General features: G+C 40.8%; 1 protein-coding gene and 1 long non-coding RNA gene across 2 annotated transcripts in view; one reads left to right on the top strand and one right to left on the bottom strand.

Moving 5' to 3' along the window:
- The window catches only part of LOC127042904 (uncharacterized), a 347,285-nt gene that overhangs the window by 105,134 nt on the left and 219,463 nt on the right, over positions 1–22,688 (bottom strand). The gene's annotated exons all lie outside the window — the stretch shown is intronic.
- The window catches only part of SLC2A13 (solute carrier family 2 member 13), a 366,744-nt gene that overhangs the window by 76,957 nt on the left and 267,099 nt on the right, over positions 1–22,688 (top strand). Inside the window, exon 2 of the mRNA XM_050936208.1 lies at positions 17,807–17,966. Coding sequence (XP_050792165.1) covers positions 17,807–17,966 — 160 coding nt within the window. The remainder of the gene's footprint in view (positions 1–17,806; positions 17,967–22,688) is intronic.

Here is a 22,688-nt window from a genome sequence, read left to right on the forward strand (position 1 = left end):
CTGCAAAAGATGACTGACAAAGTTTCAGATCAGTTTTTTGATCAATCAAAAGTACATGAATATTCCCACTTACAGCTCAAAACTGTAAGTTCTGCTGTTACCATAGAAACCCATCATTTAGCACCCCTTCCTTTCACTGCATCAAATGCCATGCCAAGCACATGCAACATTTTTAGTTTAATTCTATTCAGTTTTCAGTCTAACCCTTCTATGGTAGGGGGCTGCAGACTACAGGTTGAATTTTCAAAGGGATCTGCAGCCTCATTCAAAGCTTTAAGTGGTCTGCAAATGAAGAAAGGTTGAAATCCCTCAAGTGCAGTGGTTTAAGTCCTCACTCAATGCCAGATGAGGAAGGGGATAGTTAGAAGCAGCATTCTGGAGAGACTTGACAAGGAGGAGGGGGTTAAGAGGTGTTGTTTGTGGGAGGTACCATGTCACCATCTGTTTGTGAAATATGTGGCACAATGGAGGGCAGGGGCTCAGATTCAGACTGGGACATTTGGGCAATACCCCACTATAAATAAAGGGATGTAGTAACAGAGGTGAAAGATGATTAGGGCTTGGGAAATTGTCATCAGTATGATTTAAGAGTAGAATTTTGGTATGTTTTGAATGAAGAAACTACAGAAAACTTTGGTTGAAATTTCCATGGACAGAAATTCCATGCTTGAATAATGAGTATAGCAATAGGAATATACTGTCTGTCTGACCAGAAAGATGATAGTGAAACACTCAGAGAGGTTAGAGAGGCTACAAAAAAGAAAACTCCTTAATAATGGGGGCGGGGATTTCAGCTATCCCCAATTTGACTGGATACGTGTCACCTCAGGATGGGATGCACAGAGAAATTCTCTACACCATTATGACTGCTTCTTGGAGCAGCTAGTCCTGGAATCCAGAAGGGGAGAGTCAATTCTTAGTCTGAAATAATGCAAAGGATGTGGTCCAAAAGTGAAAGTGGTCATTACTGAGCAATTCAACCGTAATGTAATTAATTCTTTAGAATGCCAAATAAACCTACCACAGTAGCATTTAACTTAAAGGGCAATTACACAAAAATGAGGAACATTGTTCTTTTTAAATTTCCATTTAACTATGACAAGAGTGACATGCCTCTGAACTGCACAGAAATATGTTTTTAAAATGCCATAATAAAGACTTAAATGTATTTAGCCCCCCCCCCCCAAAAAAAGAGGATCAAAAAAAAAAGTTGCCACCATGGTTAAACAGAGTAAAAGAGGTGGGTAGAGAGACATTCTTTAAAAATTGGAAGTCAGATCTGTAACAAGGCTGCCCTTCGGTGGGACACTTCTGAGAGTGCCAATTCGGGACAAATTCTTTAGAGAAGGCCGGTAACAGCCCAAAGCTGGAGTTCCTATACTCTTAAGGCAAACCAAACCAGCCAAACAGAGGACTTTGGTTTTACCCCACTGGCTAACCACAAGTCATACAAGCAATTACCTTAGACACTCCAGTTTTCCAGTGCCACTTGTTATGTGGACAAATGGTTATGAAAACCAATACCCCAGTGTAAAAAAAAATTCTGATCCCAGAAGGCCAGGCCCCAGACCCAGGTCAATGTACAAATCAGATCTTACCCACAAATCATGCTGTTGCCAATCCTTTAGAATGGGAATCTAAAGGTTTATTCATAAAAGGAAAAAGATACAGATGAGAGCTAGAATTGGTTAAATGGGATTACATACAGTAATGGCAAAGTTCTTGGTTCAGACTTGTAGCAGTGAAGGAATAAGCTGCAGGTTCAAATCAAGTCTCTGGAGTACATCCACAGCTGGGATGGGTTATTCAGTCCTTTGTTTATAGCTTCAGTTTGTAGCAAAGTTCCTCCAGAAGCAAGAAGCAGGAGCTGCAGCAGCTTTTTAAATTCTCTTGCCATGTGGTCTCTGCTTTTTGTCCCAAAGAAAAACTTTATCACACGGCATGGAAACACCTCAGAGTTCTGTAAATAGGCATGTCCTGGCATGCCTTGTTGAGTCACAAGGTGTATCTGCCTTTTCTCAATGGGTCAGCTGTATAGCTGATGGTCCTTAGTGGGCCATGAAACAGGCTAGGCAGAGCTGACACCAACTTGTCTGGGATGTCACGCAGAAGCATAGCACAAGTTTGAAGTACAGACAGTATAGAGCCCATACTTAAAATTTTAAATACAAAAATACATGCACCCAAATAGCATAATTATAACCAGCAAACCATAACCTTGTCTTAGACACCTTATTTGACTCCCCTTTATATAAAATTTGGTGCCACTACAGGACCTTGGTTGCAACAATGATCTATATGGTCCCAGTTGGTCAGTAACGTCACAAAATCCTGCTGAGGAAACTAGAAAGGCAAGTATAATTAGGCAGGCTAAAAGAATTTGAAGAGCAACTAGCAAAAGATACTCCCTTTTCTGGTATTTTTTGTAAGTACATGAGAACCAAGAAGCCTGCCAGATATTCAGTGGTGGCCACTGGAAAGTTGAGGTGCTAACAGCACTCCAGGAAGAGACAGCTGTTGTGGAGAAGTTAAATGAATTCTTTGCATCAGTCTTCATTGAAGAGGATATGAGGGAGATTCCCACACCTGAGCTATTGTTTTAGATGACAAATCTGAGGAACTGGGCCTGAATGAAGTGTCAGAGGTGGTGTTGGAATAGATTGATAAATAGAACAGTAGTAAGTCCCCAGAACCATAGGGTATTCACCCAAGAGTTCTGAAGGAAATCAAATATGAAATTGCACAACTGCTAACTATGGTATGTAACCTCTCTCAAATCAGCCTCTATATCAGATGCTGGAGATTAGCTAATGTAGGGCTGTTTTTTTTTTTTTTTTTAATAAAAAGGCTCCAGAGGCGATCATGACAATTACAGGCTGGGAAACTTAGCTTCAGTCCCAAGCAAATTGATTAAAACTATAGCAAAGAACAGAATTCAGGCACATAAATGAATCAATATGTTGCGGAAGAGTCACTGCTTTTGTAAAGGGAAACCATGCCTCACCAATTTATTAGAATTATCTGAGGGAGGTCAACAAACGTGGATAAGGGTGATCCAGTGGATATCGTGTACTGGACTTTCAGAATGTCTATGTCATGACAAGATCCCACAACAAAGGCTCATAAGCAAAGTAAGGAGTCATGGGATAAAAAGGAAGGGCCTCTCAAGGATCAGTAACTGGTTAAAAGCCAGGAAATGGAGAAATAATGTTTGTTTTTCATGATGGAGAGAGATAAATAGGGTATCCCCAAGGATCTGTACTGTTCAACATATTCAGAAATGATCTGGAAAAAGGGGTAAACAGGCGGCAAAATTTGCAGATGATGCAGAATCACTCAAGATACTGAAGTCCAGAGCTGACTGCAAAGAGTTTAAAAAGGATCTCACAAAAGTGGATGACTAGGCAACAAAATGGCAGATGAAATTCAGTGTTGATATATACAATGTAATGCACATTGGAATACATACAAAATGATGGTCTTGCTACTCAAGATAGATTTTGGAGTCTGTGTGGATAGCTCTCTGAAATCATCTACTCCAATGTGCAGCAGCAGTCAAAAAAAAGCTAACAGTGCTAAGAACCCTTAGGCAAAGCTGCCCAGAAAGGAGGGTGGCAAGTGGGGTAATTTGCCCCAAGCCCCCCGGGAGTCCCGCAAGCCCTGGCCCGTCGCACACCTTGATTACTATGATAGTTCTGGTTGCCCCCTCTCAAAAGAGATGTATTAGAATTGGAAAAGGTGCAGAGGAAGGCAACAAAAGTTATTAAGGATATGGAACAGCTCACATGAGGAGAGATTAAGAAGACTGGGACTGTTTATTGTAGAAAAGAGACTAATGTGGAGGGGTGGAAATAGAACAGAGCAGTGGTTCCCAAACTTCAACAACCTGTGAATCCCTTTCACTAAAATGTCAAGTCTCGCAAACCCCTGCTAAAAATGAATATTTCCAGGGATTTTCTCCTTTACCTGAGTATAAGTTATAAAAGCACTGATCTTGGAAATATAAAATTTGTTTTTATGACTTACAGTATTTTTATTACATTATGAAAATGGCAACACTCTTCCAAGATCTCACTTTTGTAGCTTGTATCACTTTGAATAAGCCTGTTATAAAACAAGTCTGTGTGTCATCGAGGAGTATCAGACGTGAAACATGACGGTATTTAAGAAGCCAACTCAAAGAGTTCCTCCTACACAAGCATTGAGGTCTTGAGCAATCCAGGCAAACAACGCACGTTACAACAAAACTTAACACTTTTTCTTCATAATAATTTTAAAAATAATACCAGCTGCCTATTTAGTTTTAAAAACAACAAAAAATATCCACCTCCCTTTCCATTTCTTATAAGGAGTCTTGAAGTTTAAATCTCCTCAGTGAGATAGATATGCTTGCTTTGATCTGCTTAGCTCTTAGAAGTCCAGGGGCTCTGTGCTGATGGCCCCATGGTCCCTAGGGACAGCTCTGTCTGCCATTAGGGAATTTCCCCTCCCCCCAGAGAACCCCCTGTAACATTCCATGAACCCCCAGGGATTCACAAACTCCAGTTTGGGAACCACTGTGATAGAGGTCTATAAATCATGAATGGTGTAGAGAAAAGTTATCTATCCCTTCACATAACACATAAATCAGGGGGTCACAATGAAATTAACAGGCAGCAGGTTCAAAACATAAGGAAGCAGTTCTTCACACAATGCACAGTCAATCTGTGAAATTTGTTGCCAGGGGATGCTGAGAAGGCCAAAAGTATAAATGGGTTAAAAAAAAGAATTAATTCACAGAGGATAAGCTGGTAGATGGCTATTAGCCAAGATGGTGAGGGATGCAACACCATGGTCTGCATGTCGCTAAAGCTCTGATTGCCAGAAGCTGGGACTGCATGACAGGGAATGGATGACATAATTGCCCTATTCTGTTCATTCCTTCTGAATCTTCTAGCATTGGTCACTGTTATGTTGTGGCCTGAACGTGAAAGGGGAGAGGCGGGAATTGAAGATTTAGCAGTGTTTGCATTCCTAAGTGACAAACAAGATGGTTATGGTGTAAACACCAGAGTGGAAGTAGAAGGAAATATCAAGTACTCAAATTTAGATCACATTTAGCTTGAGCCGTTCAAGATGTGATTTAAGATCTGCAGCCTGAGATGGCTGTACTTCATTTACTTGTGTCTGTATAAAGATTAATACATTTTGCACAGGCTTGGGTAATAGGCTTTAATCTACTGGTATATTCCACAAAAGAGCACAAAATTATAAAATCCTATAAAAATAGTTACAATTTAACTAATAGTCTAATTTCTCAGAAGCTTCTAGGAAACTAGAATACAAAGCATATCCTTCCTGTGATTATAACAGGGGTGGCCAAATTTACTGGCCCTCAAAGCTACATACGACAGTCTTCAGAAGTTCAAGGGCTGGGGCACATCTGCTGGGAGCTGTGGCTTCAGCCCTGCTCCTGCTGAAGTCCCGAACCTGGTAGGTGTGTCCTGCAGGGCTGAAGCCCCTCCCTGCTAGGCAGAAGCTCTTATCACACCACCCTGCTGCAAGGCAGAGGTCCTGAGCACCTCTTTGCCCTTCCCCCCCACCCCCAGTCTGATAGGTGAAGAATGCAGGAGAAGGATGTGGAGAGCCCTGTGAGCCACACTTAATGGTAAAAGAGCCACAGTTTGGCCACTCCTGGATTATCAGGTTGGTGCTAAATTATTTGAACCCTAGTGTTAAAATCCTTGGTAGATTCTAATCTCAATATATTTTAGATTACCATACAACTGATGCTAGTGAGACCATTGTAGTTGCTGGGTTGCTAGATAGAGCTGGACATGGTCATGATAAGCATGCAACTATAACAATCTTCACACTTTTATGGTGCCTTTCATCCAAGGACCTTGAAGTACTTTGCAAACATTAATTAAGCCTCACAACATCCTTATGATGAAGATACAGTGATCAGCATTAAATTGATAATTACTATTTGCAGGCAAAATTAACTTAACTGCAGTGTTCATAACATTCTTGTACTCAATGTACTCAGAATGCAGAGTATTGAAAATACCTTGGTAATTGTAACTTTTAATGGCCGCCATTGTATCATGTAACCGGTGGAGAAAACTGAGGTAGAGGAGTTAAATGGCTTACCTCAGGTCATGCAGCAAGTCTGTGCCTTACTGGAATCCAGAACTTCTGAATTCTAGTCCTTTGCTTTCAAACTAAACTATGCTGCCTCCCATATATAATAAGTGATAGTCCAAGTTGTTTGAAGTCTACTTCAGTGTCTTTATGTTAAATATTCTAAGCTCTGAGTGTAATGGGTGACTTCTGATTTCCACCTAGGAAATGGAATAATTTTCTCAAGTGTCTTTTTGTCTCTCTCAATAATCTGAACATTTATAACTTGGCATGGGCTCAAAATATAATTTTTCTGTGATTTCATAATGATGAGTACATGATTGGCCTTGTTCAATGTGAATAGAAAAATTAAAGCCTCCTTAAACTGAGCTGTTTGAAGTATCGCAGCTTGAAACAAAATATTCTTTATTTTCCCATTAGACAATGAGTCAAGGCTTATATAGTACTGGGATATTGTGATGCCTCAGGTATGAGGCCAATTGCTGTGAACGTCCTAAGAAGCGGGAAAGTCCCAGCATGACACATGCTGTGGAGTGTCTTAAGCTGATTTTATTATTCCAATATTTCATTCTAAATTAGAGAGCCAGAGTTTTTAAAAGCCATAATTTAGTTATAACTATATTAATGCATAAATAATTTGAAGTAAAAATAAATGGATTCAATAATATGGTTTTTACCTTATGTAAGGAGCTTCTTTCCCACTGTACGTTAGTCCTATTTTTAACTGTATTGATCAGGTTGTCTTATAAAATGAAAATTAAATGCACATGTGAGATACACAGCTGGTAGCATGTGGATCTCCACTTCTTCCCCACAGGACTGTTTTCCAGGTAATCAGACTACCAGGAAAACAGCGTGTTCTGCACATTTTGGTGAATTCAGCTTATTTTAACATGAATATTGTCATTATCAGAGACTCAGAAGCATTGGGATAAGCATCTGGGAATTTGGATGCTTCTCTGGACCTATGAAATCCTCCTATGTGGTATGTCAGTCCTCGAAAACAAAAAAACAAACCCCAAAACACCATGCACCAAACCACCAGCAACTGGATCCCCATCTGCAGGGGCTTGGAAGAGAACTCTAATCTTAGAAGATTAGGGTTGGAAGGGACCTCAGGAGGTCATCTAGTCCAACCCCCTGCTCAAAGCAGGACCAATCCCCAACTAAATCATCCCAACCAGGGTCACAGTAGGCCTTGAAAACCTCCAAGGATGAAGTTTCCACCACCTCCTTAGGTAACCCGTTCTAGTGCTTCACTACCCTCCGAGTGAAATAGTTTTTCCTAATATCCAACCTAGACCTCCCACTTTGCAACTTGAGACCATCGCTCCTTGTTTGGTCATCTGCCACCATTGAGAAAAGTCTAGCTCCCTCCTCTTTGGAACCCCCCTTCAGATGGAGGATTTGATAGCAGCTTTCAACTCTCACCCTTCTCTTCTGCAGACTAAATAAGCCCAGTTCCTTCAGCTTTTCCTCATAAATGATGTGCCCCAGCCCCCTAATCATTTTCGTTGCCATCCCTTCGCTGACTTCTTTGGGAGAGGATTGCCAGTCTGTTTACAAGGGTATTGGCTTAGACATACAGGCTCGCTTATCCCCACATTTTGTCCATTAAATGGCTCAGGTTTTACACACTCATCCAAACCTTTTCTTGTCATGAGGGATGTGTGGTAGGTTTGGGGTTTTCCTCTCTATATGGACTCTATTCCATGCTCACCTTTGCCCTCTTATCGCCTTCTCCTATTCCTGTGTCTCCCTGGTCACTATCTCCCCTATATCCTATTCCACTAACCCTTGTTTGTCTCAGGAGTGGCTGAAGGTGCAGCCCTCTCAGCCAGCCTCTGGCCAGCTGACATAGCAGCTCTAGTAGCAGAGGCTGGTTTTGCAGCTTTTCAAACACTTAACATTTTATAAAGGCAAAATTAAAATATATTAAAGTGTATGGTACTTTATTCAGGATATGTAATAACGTAAATAGCACAAATATCCTGCATTTTCAATATTCACAAGTTTGGCATTATTTTTAAAAACAGCCTGCAGCTGCCACAGAGTTCCAGCCAAAATGTACTCTTGACTGGATCAATAAATTGACTTTCTAAACGTCTTTGCTCTGAATGTGATGAGTGGCTTCTGATGTCCACCTAGCGCTTTAACAAAAAAGCTTAGACATACCTGATCTTAACATGTTAATAAATGAAAGAAAGTTCCAGGCTGAAAGAGCAGTTTGAGCTGAAGGGAGGGGAGGATTAGGTGGAGACTATTCTCCCATATACCCCTAAGATGGTTTCTGCAACCCATCTCTCCCAAGAGTTTACTTACTTTTGGTTCATCATGCTACTGCTGAAGAACATGTTTCTTGCTGTTTGGGGATGCACCGGACGACTTACTTCTGCATTGCCCTGGCTGTTCTGTTCTTTCTACAGCCTGCACTTTAACCCATGTGAGCACATTGCCCCTCCTATCACATGCTTTCCTGGCTGACACAAGATCTACCTCTGTGCCTTGCTTTCTGCTATGAAGGCATGGAGAAGGAACACCTTATGCCACTTTCTCTAGGCTGCAAATAGGAGGGGGGCTCATGAGGGATTTTTAATTAGCAGCTTTTAAAACACTAATTTTTAAATATTCAAATCAGAAGGGCTTCTAGTGGCTTAGAATCAGCAGTCCACCTGGAACTAGCAATAAGTGCTCTAGTGTTACTATAGCTAGCTATGTAATCTCTTCTGCACGGAACGGAGAGTATGTAGGGAAGCCCGCTGGGCTGGAGTCTTGGTGGTGTTTTCAGGATTGGCTCAATGTATTCATATGGCATATCTTTCTGTCTCAGGCAGTGTGCCTCACCTCACCTTTTCTAGGTTGAGGACACCTTATCCAAAGTCAAAAATTGTTGTGACCCCCTTAAATTAATTACTTTTTTAATAATAAATGTATCCATGATAAGTCTATTTAGTTTGTGTGTGTGAAGAGGTTGACAGAGAATACTTGACCTTGAAAGGTAAAGGTGTGTGTAGTGATGCTGAAACTCACCGGTGCGGCACCTCCTGCTGGTCATCTCAGGAATTGCTCTCCAGCATAGAGAGCGTCCTCTGCAGGCCGGTGTCTCGCCTGCCACCAGCCTTGTGTCCCTCTGCCTCAGGGTTCTGCCCCAGCAGTACCCTCACACTCTGAGTCTCCTTTCCCAGAGGAACCCCCAGCCCTCTATGCCCATTTTGCTTCAATGGCTACTGCCAGTCATCATCCAGCCTCCTTTCCCTAGGACAGACTGCAGTCTGTAACGGCCACTCATCATTGGCAAGGGGGTAGAACCTGCTGCCTTTGCCTATTCCCGGGCTACACCCCTGCAGCCCCTACCTGTTTAGGCCTTGACTAAGGCCTCAGCCTGGGGAGTTGTCAGGCTGGAGCATCCCAGCTCCTCTTGCCCTTTCCCCCAACAGTGATCTGTCCAGTACCCTGCCCCAGGCAGCTAGACCCTTCTCCCTCCAACACAGGAGAGAGACTGTTTTGTCTTCTAGCCCAGCAGCTCTTTTATAGGGCCCAGCCTTGCCCTGATTGGCTGCCTCTCAGCCTCTCCTTATTGCTCTCAGCTCCCACCCTGATGACTTGACTATCCTTTCTCTTTCATGTAGTATGAGCTACTCTCATATTGCCATGGCTATAGTGATTTTCTTTACCCCCTTGTCCCCCAAAAAAAGAATTGTAGGGGAGGAGATAATTCAAGGGCCCTCCTACAAATGATTTATCTGTCTGCACCCCTAACTAATCCCATGCCTGTGAACATAATTTAGTACAGACATTGGTGATACCAGATACTTGTTGGTTATGAAAAGTTGAAAGTGAATGTATTTTTAACACTGATATATATTCAAAAATTTTCTTCTGGATTATGTGACAAGATACAGAACATGAAAAGAACTGTTTGGGTGCGTTTATATTTCATGTGTTTCATTTGGCACTGAATGATTGAAATATCTAAAATCTTTTTACCAGCATTAGGAAATTGAAATCCTGATGGGTCAGTCAATGGGTAGCGTTGAGAGGTATTAATATATTTCTGGTTACTTAATTACCCATGAATTGGGTTGTCATGCTGAGACTGTCATAAGCATTTACCTATCACAACAAAATATTTTTCCAATGCCACTTTATTATTAAATAATTTGTATTCCTTACTCAAGCTTTTGAAAGCTTCTAGCAGGTCTGTAAGACTAACTTCCATTTTAAAGATAATGTTGTGTTCGTAGTGTAGTGAATCAGCCAGACAGCAGGGTATTTGTGAATCATGTTGCTTTCTGGAGTATGAGATGTAACTTTTTCTGGCAAAGATGTTCACGTCAGGTGTTGTAACCCCTTTCACACTGTGTGCCTATAACGATAAGCCACAATGGCATCTGCCGTGTTAGGATATAGTTATACACCTCAGGCGCACTCTGAGGCATAAGAACAAAAGATTATCTTCTGTGACCCAAAAGATGCATTAGTGCAAAACCTCTTGCTACTGAAGTATGGTTACTTACTATAAAAGCTTTTACAACAAATAGAAGATTCTCCTCCCCTCCCCAAACCCTTCAGAATTATGCAAAATAGTTTAGAGAAGAATAATAGAAAATAGTATAACATCTATCTTTTGAAATGTTTTTATTACTAATTTTAATGTCCTGGACACACTGGTCCTCCTTCAGTCCAGATGTCCTTTTTGACCCTATTTGTGTAATAAAACTGAAATGGGGAGCTATTCAATACCCCTGTTCTAGGCCTCAGTCCTGCAAGACTTCAGTAGGACTCTCCAAGAATCTCTCCACTTGGATTCCATTGCAGGTCTAAAGCACTTGTTTTTATAGTAACAGGTGGCTGTTAAACCACAAAATGCTAAAGAAAAGCCAAGAGGCTGAAATGATTGTTTTTAAAACTTGCCATTTCTTTCCTTGTACCCGGTTCCCTTGGTTTTTCCCTCTCCACAGAAGTAATGAAATATTAACTGTATTATACTGTTCAGTCACTAGGTGGCACTCTTCACCATACCTTATCTGAGCATACAACAGATATACCTGGCAGTACATTAAAGGATCTTATAGCGAACACATCTGGTATGTATCTCTCTGAGAAGGAAACACTGACCAATCCATATCTGGTACATAAGCCTGGCATGCTAGTAGTAGCAGCGCTGCAAACTACCATGTACAAGGTTTTCATGAAATGGCGTCAAAGTAAACTAATGCCAGAGGACAACAGAAATGGAAGGAAAGCAGCAATAAAGGTTACAAACAGAAGGACAAGAAAACAACAAACATTGTAGGATCATATCAGTATGCCACTTAATTCCCCAGAGAACTTCAGTTTTGACAAACCTTCACAATGGACTGACTGGAAGCAGTATTTTGCAAGATTTTGAATTGCTACAGAACTCCATAAGGAAACTGGAAATATTCAGGTATTCTCTGTTATTTATGCTATGGGTAAGAATGCAGAGCATATCTTCAAATCTTTTGCTTTTACTTAACCACAGTCAGATGACTATGAAAGGATTCTGGCTCTTTTTGATTCATACTTTATACCTCAGAGAAATGTGGTTTATGAAAGAGCATGTTTTTGCCAGAGAATTCAGGAACCAAGAGAAAATGTTAATCTTGTACAAGAGTTTCGTATGCGTTGGCTGAAAATGTGTTTTATGGGGAATGGACAAACATCAGAGAGAGGCTAATTATAGGTCTTGCAGACAGGAACCTTTAACAGCAACTAAAATTTAAGACAAACTTAACCCTAAACACGGCTGTCCAAATAGCAAAGACTGAACTTGGGAAAAAGCAGGGCAAACCTGAAAAGCAAGAAACTCATTTAGAAGCTGTAAACAGATGCAGCATGAGTTTTAAAAGTAATTATCACATGACCTGTTTGGCTAAGACAGGCAAATCCCAGGCAAACTACAAAGCCTTTCACAATAAATGTACAAAGTGTAGAAAATTTCATAGCTCAAGACATGTGTCCAACCAAAGGTGAAATATGCAATAAATGTGCAAAATATGGACATTTTACAGCTGCTTGCTGTAGTAAAACAATGAGACAACTAACTATGATTACAGATAATCAAGATATCTATCACATGATGATATCTATCACATTATGACAGAACCTTCCTGGAGAATTAAACTGAATATTCATAGAAAGACTATTGAGTTTAAAATTGTCTCAAGAGCAGATATGACTATCATATCAGAAGGCACTTACAATCACATTCAACTCCACCCAAAGCTGAAATCCCCTGACACAGACTTGATACCTCTCTGGAGGTATTCTGAACTGCATGAGCCAGTTCATTGCAGAAACAATTTACAAAAAAAAGTTATGTATTAAGAATGTATGCAGTGAAAGACCGATAATCTTCCCATTGTATTTGGGGATATTGGACTTATGAACGGAGATCCAGTACAAATAACCTTAAGAGACAATGCTGAACCATACATACACCAGACTACATATTCCTATTATTCATAAAGTGAAAGATGAATTAAAGAGAATAGAATAGATTGGCATTATTGAGAAAATCTGAGTCAACAGCATGGGGTGCCCCAGTGGTACTTAAAAAAAGGAAAAATATTAATGTGTGGTTCTTAAAAGACTTAATCAAGTAGTTGTGAGAAAAATGTATCCTCCCCACAGTGGATATCTTCTTCCCTAAAGTGAAAAGAACTATAGTATTCTATAAGCTGAATGCCTTGAGCAGATTCTGGCAAATTCCTTTAGCTAATGAGTTCTACACTGACTGCATTTGTCACAGTGTTTGGGAGATTTTGCTTTTGAAGATTACCTTTTGGGATTACAGCGCACATGAAACTTTCCAAAGAAAGATGGCAGAACTGTTGATGAACGCAAATGGAATTGTAATTTTCACGGACAATATTTTGATATACGATATTTGATGGAAGAATACAACAAAATCATCAAAGAAATTCTAAGCGTTATCTGTCAGTCCAGACTGAAGATAAACAAGGAAAAGTGCATTTTCCACCTATTCCAAATTGAGTTTTTGAGATAAACAATAAACAACAATAAAATCAGGCCTAGCCCTGAGAAAGTAAAAGCAATTCAAGAATTCAATGTACCAGAACTGAGCTGTGTACTGGGAATGGCAAATTACCCTGATCGATACCTATAATACCTTTCTATAGTGACAAAACCACTGAAAGAACTGTTTAAAGTGCAACACATTGTGGCTTTGGGGTTAAATAAAAATTGCCTTAAAAATAGTGAAAGAAAGCTCCAGTTCTCAAGTATTATGGTGTTAAGAAACCCACAATGGTCAGCGTGGATACAAGCAGCCATGGCCTAGCCAGTGTATGGTTGCAGTAACATGGATTTGAGTGGAAGCTAGTTGTATTTTGTTCTCGTGCACACTCAGAAGCAGAAAAACTATATGCGCAGATAGACAAAGAGTGCCTGGCAAGTATATAGGCATGTGAGAACTTTTACACATATCTGTGTGAATTGGGTTCTTTTGCACTGATAACCACAAGCTGCTTGTAACCCTAATCAACAGAAAAGAATAGGATCAAGCACCTTCGAGATGCTAATGTGTTTTGATCAGATTAATATGTTTTAACCCAATTGTTAAATATGTTCCCGAAAAAAGTCTGGTGATAGCAGACACTCCTGTTGCAGAGCTGAGCATCACACTCAACTAACTGGGAGTACAACGTTGATGTAAAGGTGTATGTGGATTCTGTGAATGCATACAGATCAGTGTGAGAAAAGAAACTTCACCCATTACTGCACAGGTTCAAGATATTTCTAAGTTACATTAGGATCAGCTGGCTCAAGTATCTAAAGGACACTGTAGGAGTGCCCAAGAAGTTATAAGAGACTACTTTGCAGCATGTGGACAATTAGAGGAGTCAAATGAATTAATGTTTAAAGGCGACTGCATCGTAATTCCAAATGAAATGAGAGGAGAAATCCTAAACCTCATTCATGAAGGATATCAAGGGCTAATTAGATGCCATGAACAGGCCAACCAGTCAGTGTAGTGGCCAGGTATCAGCAAGGACACAAAAAATGAAGTGTCTGCATGTGAACATTGCAGAACTAACAGACCAACACAACGCAAGAAATATTTAATAACATCTTGACCAGACAGACCTTGGAAGAGACTAGCTGCAGATTTATGCAGATTAGAGAGGACATTGTTACTAGATCATAGTGAACTATTTTTCCAGGTATATAGGAATAGCATACTTGAAAGACATAACATGTCTTAGTGTTATCAAGAAACTAAAATGCACAACTAGTGATGGACTACGAATCACAATTTACTGCAGCGGAGTTTGTCAGTCCAAACTAAATATGATTTTGATCGTATTGCTAGCAGCCCACATTGCCCGGAAGCAAATGGAGAGAGATTGAGAGAGCTCTACAGACAGCCAAGAAAATCCTAGATTAGGAAGAGCTATTCCTTGTTCTTCTGAGCTACAGAGAACACCATAGCAGCTAGTGGATATAGCCCAGCACAAATCCAGATGGGATGACAACCGTTCCAACGAAATTCTTTTTTAATCTGTGAAGTGACCACATATGAAAAGAGTAGCCAAATCAGATAAAAAGGCAAAAAGAACTTCTGAATGCTTTTATGATAGATATCACTCAGCTAGAGAGCTTCTGTTTCTAGACCCTGGTGACTGTGATTTGTGTCAAATTGTATGGAGAGAAAGGATGAACACCATCTATCATAAAAATAATTCATTGCCCAGATCATATGTGATTAAGAGTGGTAAGTTCAACAGAAACTGATATCTATAGTTTGTTCCTTACAAAGAACAGTCAACAGAGCAAACTGTACAGATGGCAGATGTAGAACAAGAAAATGACTCAAAGATTCCAAACCAACTAATGGAGAGTCAGATGACCAAGATTTTACACATTCAGGTCATGTAATTAGATAACCTGTATGATTCTGAGATACATAACAGATTGATACGTACTTAACTTTAAAGATAGTATGATAGTGTACATTTTCTAAAATATTGTAAATAGAAACAATGTAAAACTTTATGGGGGAGGTGTAATGGAATATTAATTTGTATTATACTGTTCAGTCACTAGATGGCGCCATGTATAACATACCTTATCTGAGCATACAACAGGTATACCTGGCAGTTTATCAAAGGATCTAATAATGAACACATTTGGTGTGTATCGCTCTGAGAAAGAAGCTCTGTGGCCAGTCCATATCTGGTACAGCCTAACCTGCTAGTAGCAGTCCTGCAATCTACCTTGAACATGGTTTATGTGATGACATAGACTTTGTTTAGCTCAGCTGGGAGCTCTGAAACTTCTTCTAATTCAGTTTTAAATGATAGCTAACCTATAAAAGCAACCTGACTGCTCCTTTAGCAGTGCCAAAGGAGGGAAGAGGAAAAAGAGACAAAGTAATTGCAATGGCTGTAGGAATTTTATGTTAAATTTTGGTGATGAGATGCCATCTGTGTGCTAAGAAGAGGTAGTGCATGGCTCTGACCTCAGCAAAAGGCTCAGCCACCCATTCAGCGTGAGGCTTTGCCTTTGAACACAGTTTATTCTGTATCTGCACAGTTTATTTCACTGTGCTTCATTTAAACAAGCTTCAATGGAAATATTCCCCTTTTCTCCTCTGTCCCAAAAGTATCTTTAATTTGAATTAACCATATATAACTCAGAGCCACTAGCTGTCACTGGTTGTTTCTTTCTGCCAGAAAGTACTTTTATGTTCCTTGGAAACTACACCATAAATTTGCACTGCATATTCAGATTTTCTGATTAAGTGCAATACACAGATCTGCTGTTGAGATGCCATGAAGTTCCTGTTTGATACATATTTTTCAACTTAAAAAAAAACAACAAGTTTTAGATCTCTTACTCCAAATTATTTATTTGGACGTGTTCCCTGATTCATGGGAACCATTAGCTACATTCTGGTAAGGCAAGAAATGACCATGTATTAGAATTGCTCCTTATAAATAATTTAAATCCAGACAGAACTTCCTCTTTATTCCATATGAGATAGCTACAGCTAAGAGAGCAGTCATACAATGAATCTTAAATTCTGTTAAACAGTAATGAAATTCCCCACTTGTAAGGGGAATGGTGCTGATTTTTTCCAGAAGTGGAGAGCACCCAGAGTTTCATTTGAAGCCAGAGAGAGCTGTGGCTGCACAGCATCAGGCCCTATGTGTTAATCAAAGCTTTCAGTACTTTGCTAATGGTTGTCATGTATTGGGAGTAACTCCTCACTTAACGTTGTAGTTATGTTCCTGAAAAATGTAACTTTAAGCAAAACAATGTTGAGCAAATCCAGTTTCCCCGTAAGAATTAATGTAAATGGGGGGGTTACGTTCCAGGGAATTTTTTTTTACCAGACATAAAACTATATTATTTACACACACACACACGAAGTATAAGTTTTAAATAAACAATTTAATACTGTACAAAACAATGATGATTGTGAAGCTTGGTTGAAGTGATGAAGTCAGAGGGTGGAAGAGGATGGGATATTTCCCAGGGAATGCCTTACTGCTAAATGATGAACTAGCCTTTGGCTGAGCCCTTAAGGATTAGCACGTTGTTAATGTAGCCTCACACTCTACAAGGCAGCACGAATGGAGGGAGGGGAGACAGCATGGCAGACAGAGACACACACTCTGTGTGTGAGAGAGATGCACATTGCCCCTTTAAGTATGCTGATCCCACTCTAAGTATACTGCCTTTTTAAATAGATCAACAAGTTGAGAGAGCAGCTGCGGCCAGCAAGCTCCCTCCGTCCTGAGTCCTGTCATGTCTCCCCCCTGCTCTATGGATGCGGTAAGTGGGGGGAGGGGGACATCCTGACATTAGCCTTCCTCTTCCTCCCCTCCGCCCCCCCGCTCAGCGAGCAGCTCCAAGGCAGAGGGCAGGAGCAGCACATGGCAGTGAACTTCCGGCAATTGATAGCCTGCTGGGAGGCTGCCGCGTAGGGAAAGAGGGGAGCAGGGAGGTGATGGGGGGCTGCTGGTCCACCCTGGTTCCAAGCTCCTCCTCCTCCTCCCTTCCCCCAGCTAGCTGCAACAGGCTGCTCTTGCTGCAAGCAGTGGACAAAGCAGGCGATTGCCAAACAATGTTATAAGGGAGCATTGTGCAACTTTAAACAAACCTGTTCTCTAATTGATCAACAACTAAACAAAGTAAACTGGGATGACTTTAAGTGAGGAGTTTCTGTATTTAGATTATAAATGTCTGACTCTGTTTCACTCCAGCTCAGATTCATGTGGTACTGTACCTGCTTGTTTTCACTTGAACTGAAACTATAAATATATTTTCTCATATTTTAAGGTTATCTTTAGTTCATCTTAGATGGTTTTGGCTTAAAAATCTGTGATTTGTTTCATGATGCCAAACTCTATTTTTAAATTCCTTTATGTATTATGAATCTGAATATTCACAAGCATGGTAATTATTATTACTTCCCAATATCTGTGTCCATCTGCTTCAGATAACCATTCTCTAGCGCTTATTAGCAGTGCAACAAAATGCTGCTGTTAGTTTTCTCAGTTGGAACTCAGAAATCAAGTGCGTACAATTTGTTGTCACATTTATTATATACTGTTCTTTAATGCTTCATGACTACAGAGAATGTTGTGTGCAGTTATATAAGATTTAATTCATCACTTTTTTCTTGTAGGTGTGGCCTCCATGACAGTACCAGTATACATCGCAGAGGTCGCTCCACCCCACTTAAGAGGCAGATTAGTTACCATTAATACTCTCTTCATCACAGGAGGGCAGTTCTTTGCCAGTGTTGTTGATGGAGCCTTCAGCTACCTCGCAAAGGATGGATGGAGGTTTGTAAATTCTTACATTTAAAAGTGAAAATAGAGTTGTTGTGACTTGGGAAGGAATTAGATCACTAGTCCCCAAACTGTGGCGTGTACCTCCCTATTGGGGCATGGAGGAACATTGGAGGGGAGGGTGGTGCAGTGGGGTCTGGGTCAGCCCCCACAGGGGGCAGGGAAGGAGTGCCACCCAGCCCCGTTCTGCCCCCAACTCTGCTTCAGCCCCAGCCCCTCCCCCACCCCCAGCTGCCGGCCTTGCTCCTGCCCCCAGCTGTGGCCCCGGCCTCAGCCCTTGGTTTACAGCCTGACCACAGCTCCAGCCCTAGCCTTTGCCCCCTTACCCCAGTCCACCCCTGGCCCTTTCTGGTGTTACCCTGGGTTTTCAGAACCGAAAACAGTAGTAGCTTAACTGTTTCGTTCCAGGCGGTGTCAGGAATAAATCAGTGGGGACACAGCTATTGTGTAGGATAAATGATTAATACAAGAAAGCATGCGCTTATCTAAAACTACAATTTATTAGATATTAAGCGCACACAGACATAAACAATAGTTCAGGACATCCCAGCTATAGTTACCTACAGTCTGAGATGGTTTTGAGTAATCACCAGGAGCCCTCTTTCTGCCCAACTGATGGGGAGTTTAGATGTCAGTTCCTTGCCCTGAGAAAAGCTTCCTTGGACTACTCCGAGGTATTTACTTTAATCTTTTATAGCTGACTTTAACAAAAAACATAACCTTATAGTGACTCCTAGTGAGTCAGCACAATAACCTTTATTGGGTCATGTATTTATCTAATTTCAATACATTTATCATTATCTCAAAAATGTCCAGTATTTCTAGCCATAATAACAATATATCAGGCGCACCTAAAACCAAGTTCGCTATTCACTCATTTTCCATAACTTTATATCCCGTCCTCCCATTCTGATTAACAAACTGCAAATATGCAGCTGTCAGACCTTGTCTCACAAAAGCCTAAGATTATTCCTAGCTATATGATGATTGGTTTTTAGCCGGCAGTGGCTGAACAAACATACAGAATGGCTGACTGCAGTACTGTCAAGTTCTGGGGCATATGCAAGGATGTCAAATTCTGGGGCAACGGCAGGAACTGTGGCCCCATTCCTGGCCTGGTCTCCTGACAGTGGCTCCTGGGGTTGTGAACAGGAGTAACGGGGGCCGGGGGCGACACGATGACGTGAAAAGTATAGGTACCACTGAACTAGATAGATAAGTGAAAGAATTCTGACTGTTTGTTGAATTTAGATGACTTAGAACATCTTTAAACAGAGGTCATGGCACAACCTTAACTATAGTGGCGCTGCTGCTCTATTATTATAAAGTCAGCTTGTCTCTTGCATTTAAAATATATTAAAGTAAATATTGACTTCTTAAAAAGGCAGTCTCCAAATAAATGTTGCACTTTAAAGGTTACATTTGAATGTATGCCTAATAGTCTTGTTTGAGCAATAGTTATTTATTGAGAATTAGATGTCATTTGTACTCGAGGGCAGCATTCTGTTTAAACTGTGAGTTGAGAATATGTTAGCTAATGTCTTTTGTTCCACTTTCTGGATTCTGAGTTTTTCTTTATTAGTTTTAGTCAGCTGAACTTTGATTGAGTGTCCTTCCTATGGGGCTGTATATTTCAAAAGAGTAAAATAGAAATGATGATGCGAACAGAATGTACTAAATTCTTGGCTTAATGCATTATAACTCTGGCTTTTTTTTTTAAAAGATGACTTATAAATGTGTTCACGCAGGATAATTAAAATTAACTACCCATTAAAAGATCATTCTAATCTTTAGGAACTTATTTTTATTTAAGCAAGTGCAAGGTTCCATAGAAACTTGTGTTGAGTAACAGGGGGTGCATTGGTTGCAGAGTCTTCAGAAGAACTGACACCTAGAATGTTGTGTCTGTATTTCATAGCTTTTCAATCATATCACTGTGGAGCTTCATTAATTGTCATTTAAATACAGATTTCAAAAGTCAGCAAGGGAATCCTTTCCCTTTACCTAAATACTAGTATATAAGAGAACAGAAAGGCCTTTTACTGGTATAAAGCATTTATTTCTAAGGGTATGTCTACACTACGAAATTAGGTCCATTTTATATGTCGATTTTTAGAAACTGATTTTATACAGTCGATTGCGTATATCCACACTAAGCGCATTAAGTCGGTGGAGTGTGTCCTCACTACCTTGGCTAGCATTGACTTACGGAGTGGTGCACTGTGGATAGCTATCCCACAGTTTCTCCACTGCCCATTGGAATTCTGGATTGAGCTCCCAATGCCTGATGGGGCAAATACATTGTCACGGGTGGTTTTGGGTACATGTCATCAGTTGCCCCTCCCTCCGTGAGAGCAACGGCAGACAATCGTTTCGCGTCAGACACCGGGGCGATTAGAAGAGCACAGCAAGGTGTGCTGCGCATCAGACAGGCTTTGAAAACCAGTTTCATGACTGGCCAGGCTTCAGTGTGACAGTTGTGTGTGTTTCTCCTTGATGCAGACCCATCCCCTATGTTGATTTTAATTCCCTGTAAGCCAACCACCCTCTTCCTTTGGAAATAAAGTAACTATTGTTTTGAAACCATGCAGTCTTTCTTTATTAATTTAAAAAAAAAAAAAAGAGATAACGGACAAGGTAGCCCAAAGGGATTGGGGGAGAAGAGAGGGACAAGGCCACATTGCTTATTGTAGCCACTCTAAAAATCAAACTGTTTGAATGACAGCCTTCTGTTGTTTGGGCCATCCTCTGGAGTGGAGTGGCTGGGTGCCTGGAGCCTCCCCACCCTGCCTTCTTGGGCATCTGAGTAAGGAGGCTATGGAACATGGGGAGGAGGGCAGGAGGTTATACAGTGGCTGCAGCGGGAGTCTGTGCTCTTGTTGGCTTTCCTGCAGCTCCAACAGATGCTTTATCTTGTCGATTTGCTCCCCCAACAGACACTTCATCATGTCCGTTTGCTCCTCCATTAGCCTCAGCATGAGGTCCTGCCACCACTCTTTATGGTCACTTCATTCTTTCCTGGCATCTGTAAAATAGTAAAATAAGTAGCTGTGTAGGGAATACAAGATAAAATTATTGCATTAAGCTGTGCCCTATCAGTGTGGGAGGACTGCATGAGCTCAGAAAACATGTCATCGTGAGTGCGTTTTTTTTCGCCTTCTAACCTGCGATAACGTCAGGGACGGAAATGATAGGGGGAGCGTAGAAACATTCTACACTCCACGATTCTGGAGGGACTGCATGATCACCTGTGCTGCTGAGTTTGCCACGCTGACCAAACAGGAAATGAAATTCAAAAGTTCGTGAGGCTTTTCCTGTGTACCTGGCTAGTGCATCAAAGTTCAAAGTACTGTCCAGAGCGGTCACAATGGAGCACTCTGGGATAGCTCCTGGAAGCCAATACCATCGATTTACATCTGCACTACCCCAAATTCAAACCAGCAAAGTCGATTTTAGCGCTACTTCCCTCACCGGGGAGGAGTACAGAAGTCAAATTTAAGAGCCCTTTAGGTCGACGGAACAGGGTTGTTTGTGTGGACGCATTCATTTTTAAATTGACCTAACGTGGCTAAATTCGACCTAAGCTCATAGTGTAGACCAGGCTAGACCAGGCTCAAGTCTCTTCGTCTGAGTATTAAACATTGATCATTGCCACAATATTGGATTACGTTTTAAGAGTGCAATATTGCAAATATACCTAGGTATGGAGGATGGATAGGATATACATATAGAGCAATCAATTTATAGGCAAGCGAAATAGTACCTATTATTAAGATTGCCCAACACTTCTCATTATAAGATCCTGTTTTCAGCTTCTTATGACTTTGCCAAAATTAACTGTTTGGACTGAAATTTCTGTGCAAAAACTCTGCCTCAGGCAGAATTTTTTTTTTTCATTTCAGCCAAAACGATTCAGCTGTTTCTCAAAATGAAGCTAGGGAAAAAATACATTGTCCAACCTTAATTCGGCCTCCTTGCATGCCTTATAAATAATCTTTAATGATGTAATCCACAGGACCCCTGCTTTATTCAGTTCACAGGGTCGACAGTGCTCATTTAGTAGCAGCTATGCACAGCGTCTGTTATCTCCTCACTGATCAGTGTGTAACACCATGCCTTAATTACCGTAAACCAGTCAAACGCTGCCCTGAAGACAGAGATGTTAATTTCCTCATGATCTCTTCTGTGGTGCTCATTACTGTGCTTCACAAATATTAATACATTTATCTTCACAATACTCCTGTGAAATGAGCAGGGTATTTATTATCTCCATTTTACAGATGGAGAACTGAGGCACAGAAGGGTTAAGGTGAAAAGTATCCACTTATTTTGGGTGCCCAATTTTGAGATCTTCAGGCCTTATTTTTCAGAGTGAATAGGATTACATAGTACTTTATATAGTCAAAGCACAGCTCTTATTGACTTGCGTTAATGCAAATTACACCCTAATGGCTCAAGTTGGGCACCCAAAAAATGAGGAACATACAGTTAGTGACCACCTGTGAAAAGTTGGTTTAGGTGACTTGCCTAGCATCATGTAGAAACTCTGTGGTAGGAGCAGAGAATCCAGGTTTTAAGGGCAGAATTCAACTGCTTTAATCATGAGACCCTCCTTTCTTTCCCTGCAATCCCTGCCCTATTCAATATACACAAATATTTCTGCAGAAAATCAGGTAGGGATCCTATTGACAACGCTTCCTTCAATTACTCAGCCAT

This window comes from Gopherus flavomarginatus, chromosome 1 (assembly GCF_025201925.1).
Source record: "Gopherus flavomarginatus isolate rGopFla2 chromosome 1, rGopFla2.mat.asm, whole genome shotgun sequence".
NCBI lineage: Eukaryota > Metazoa > Chordata > Testudines > Testudinidae > Gopherus > Gopherus flavomarginatus.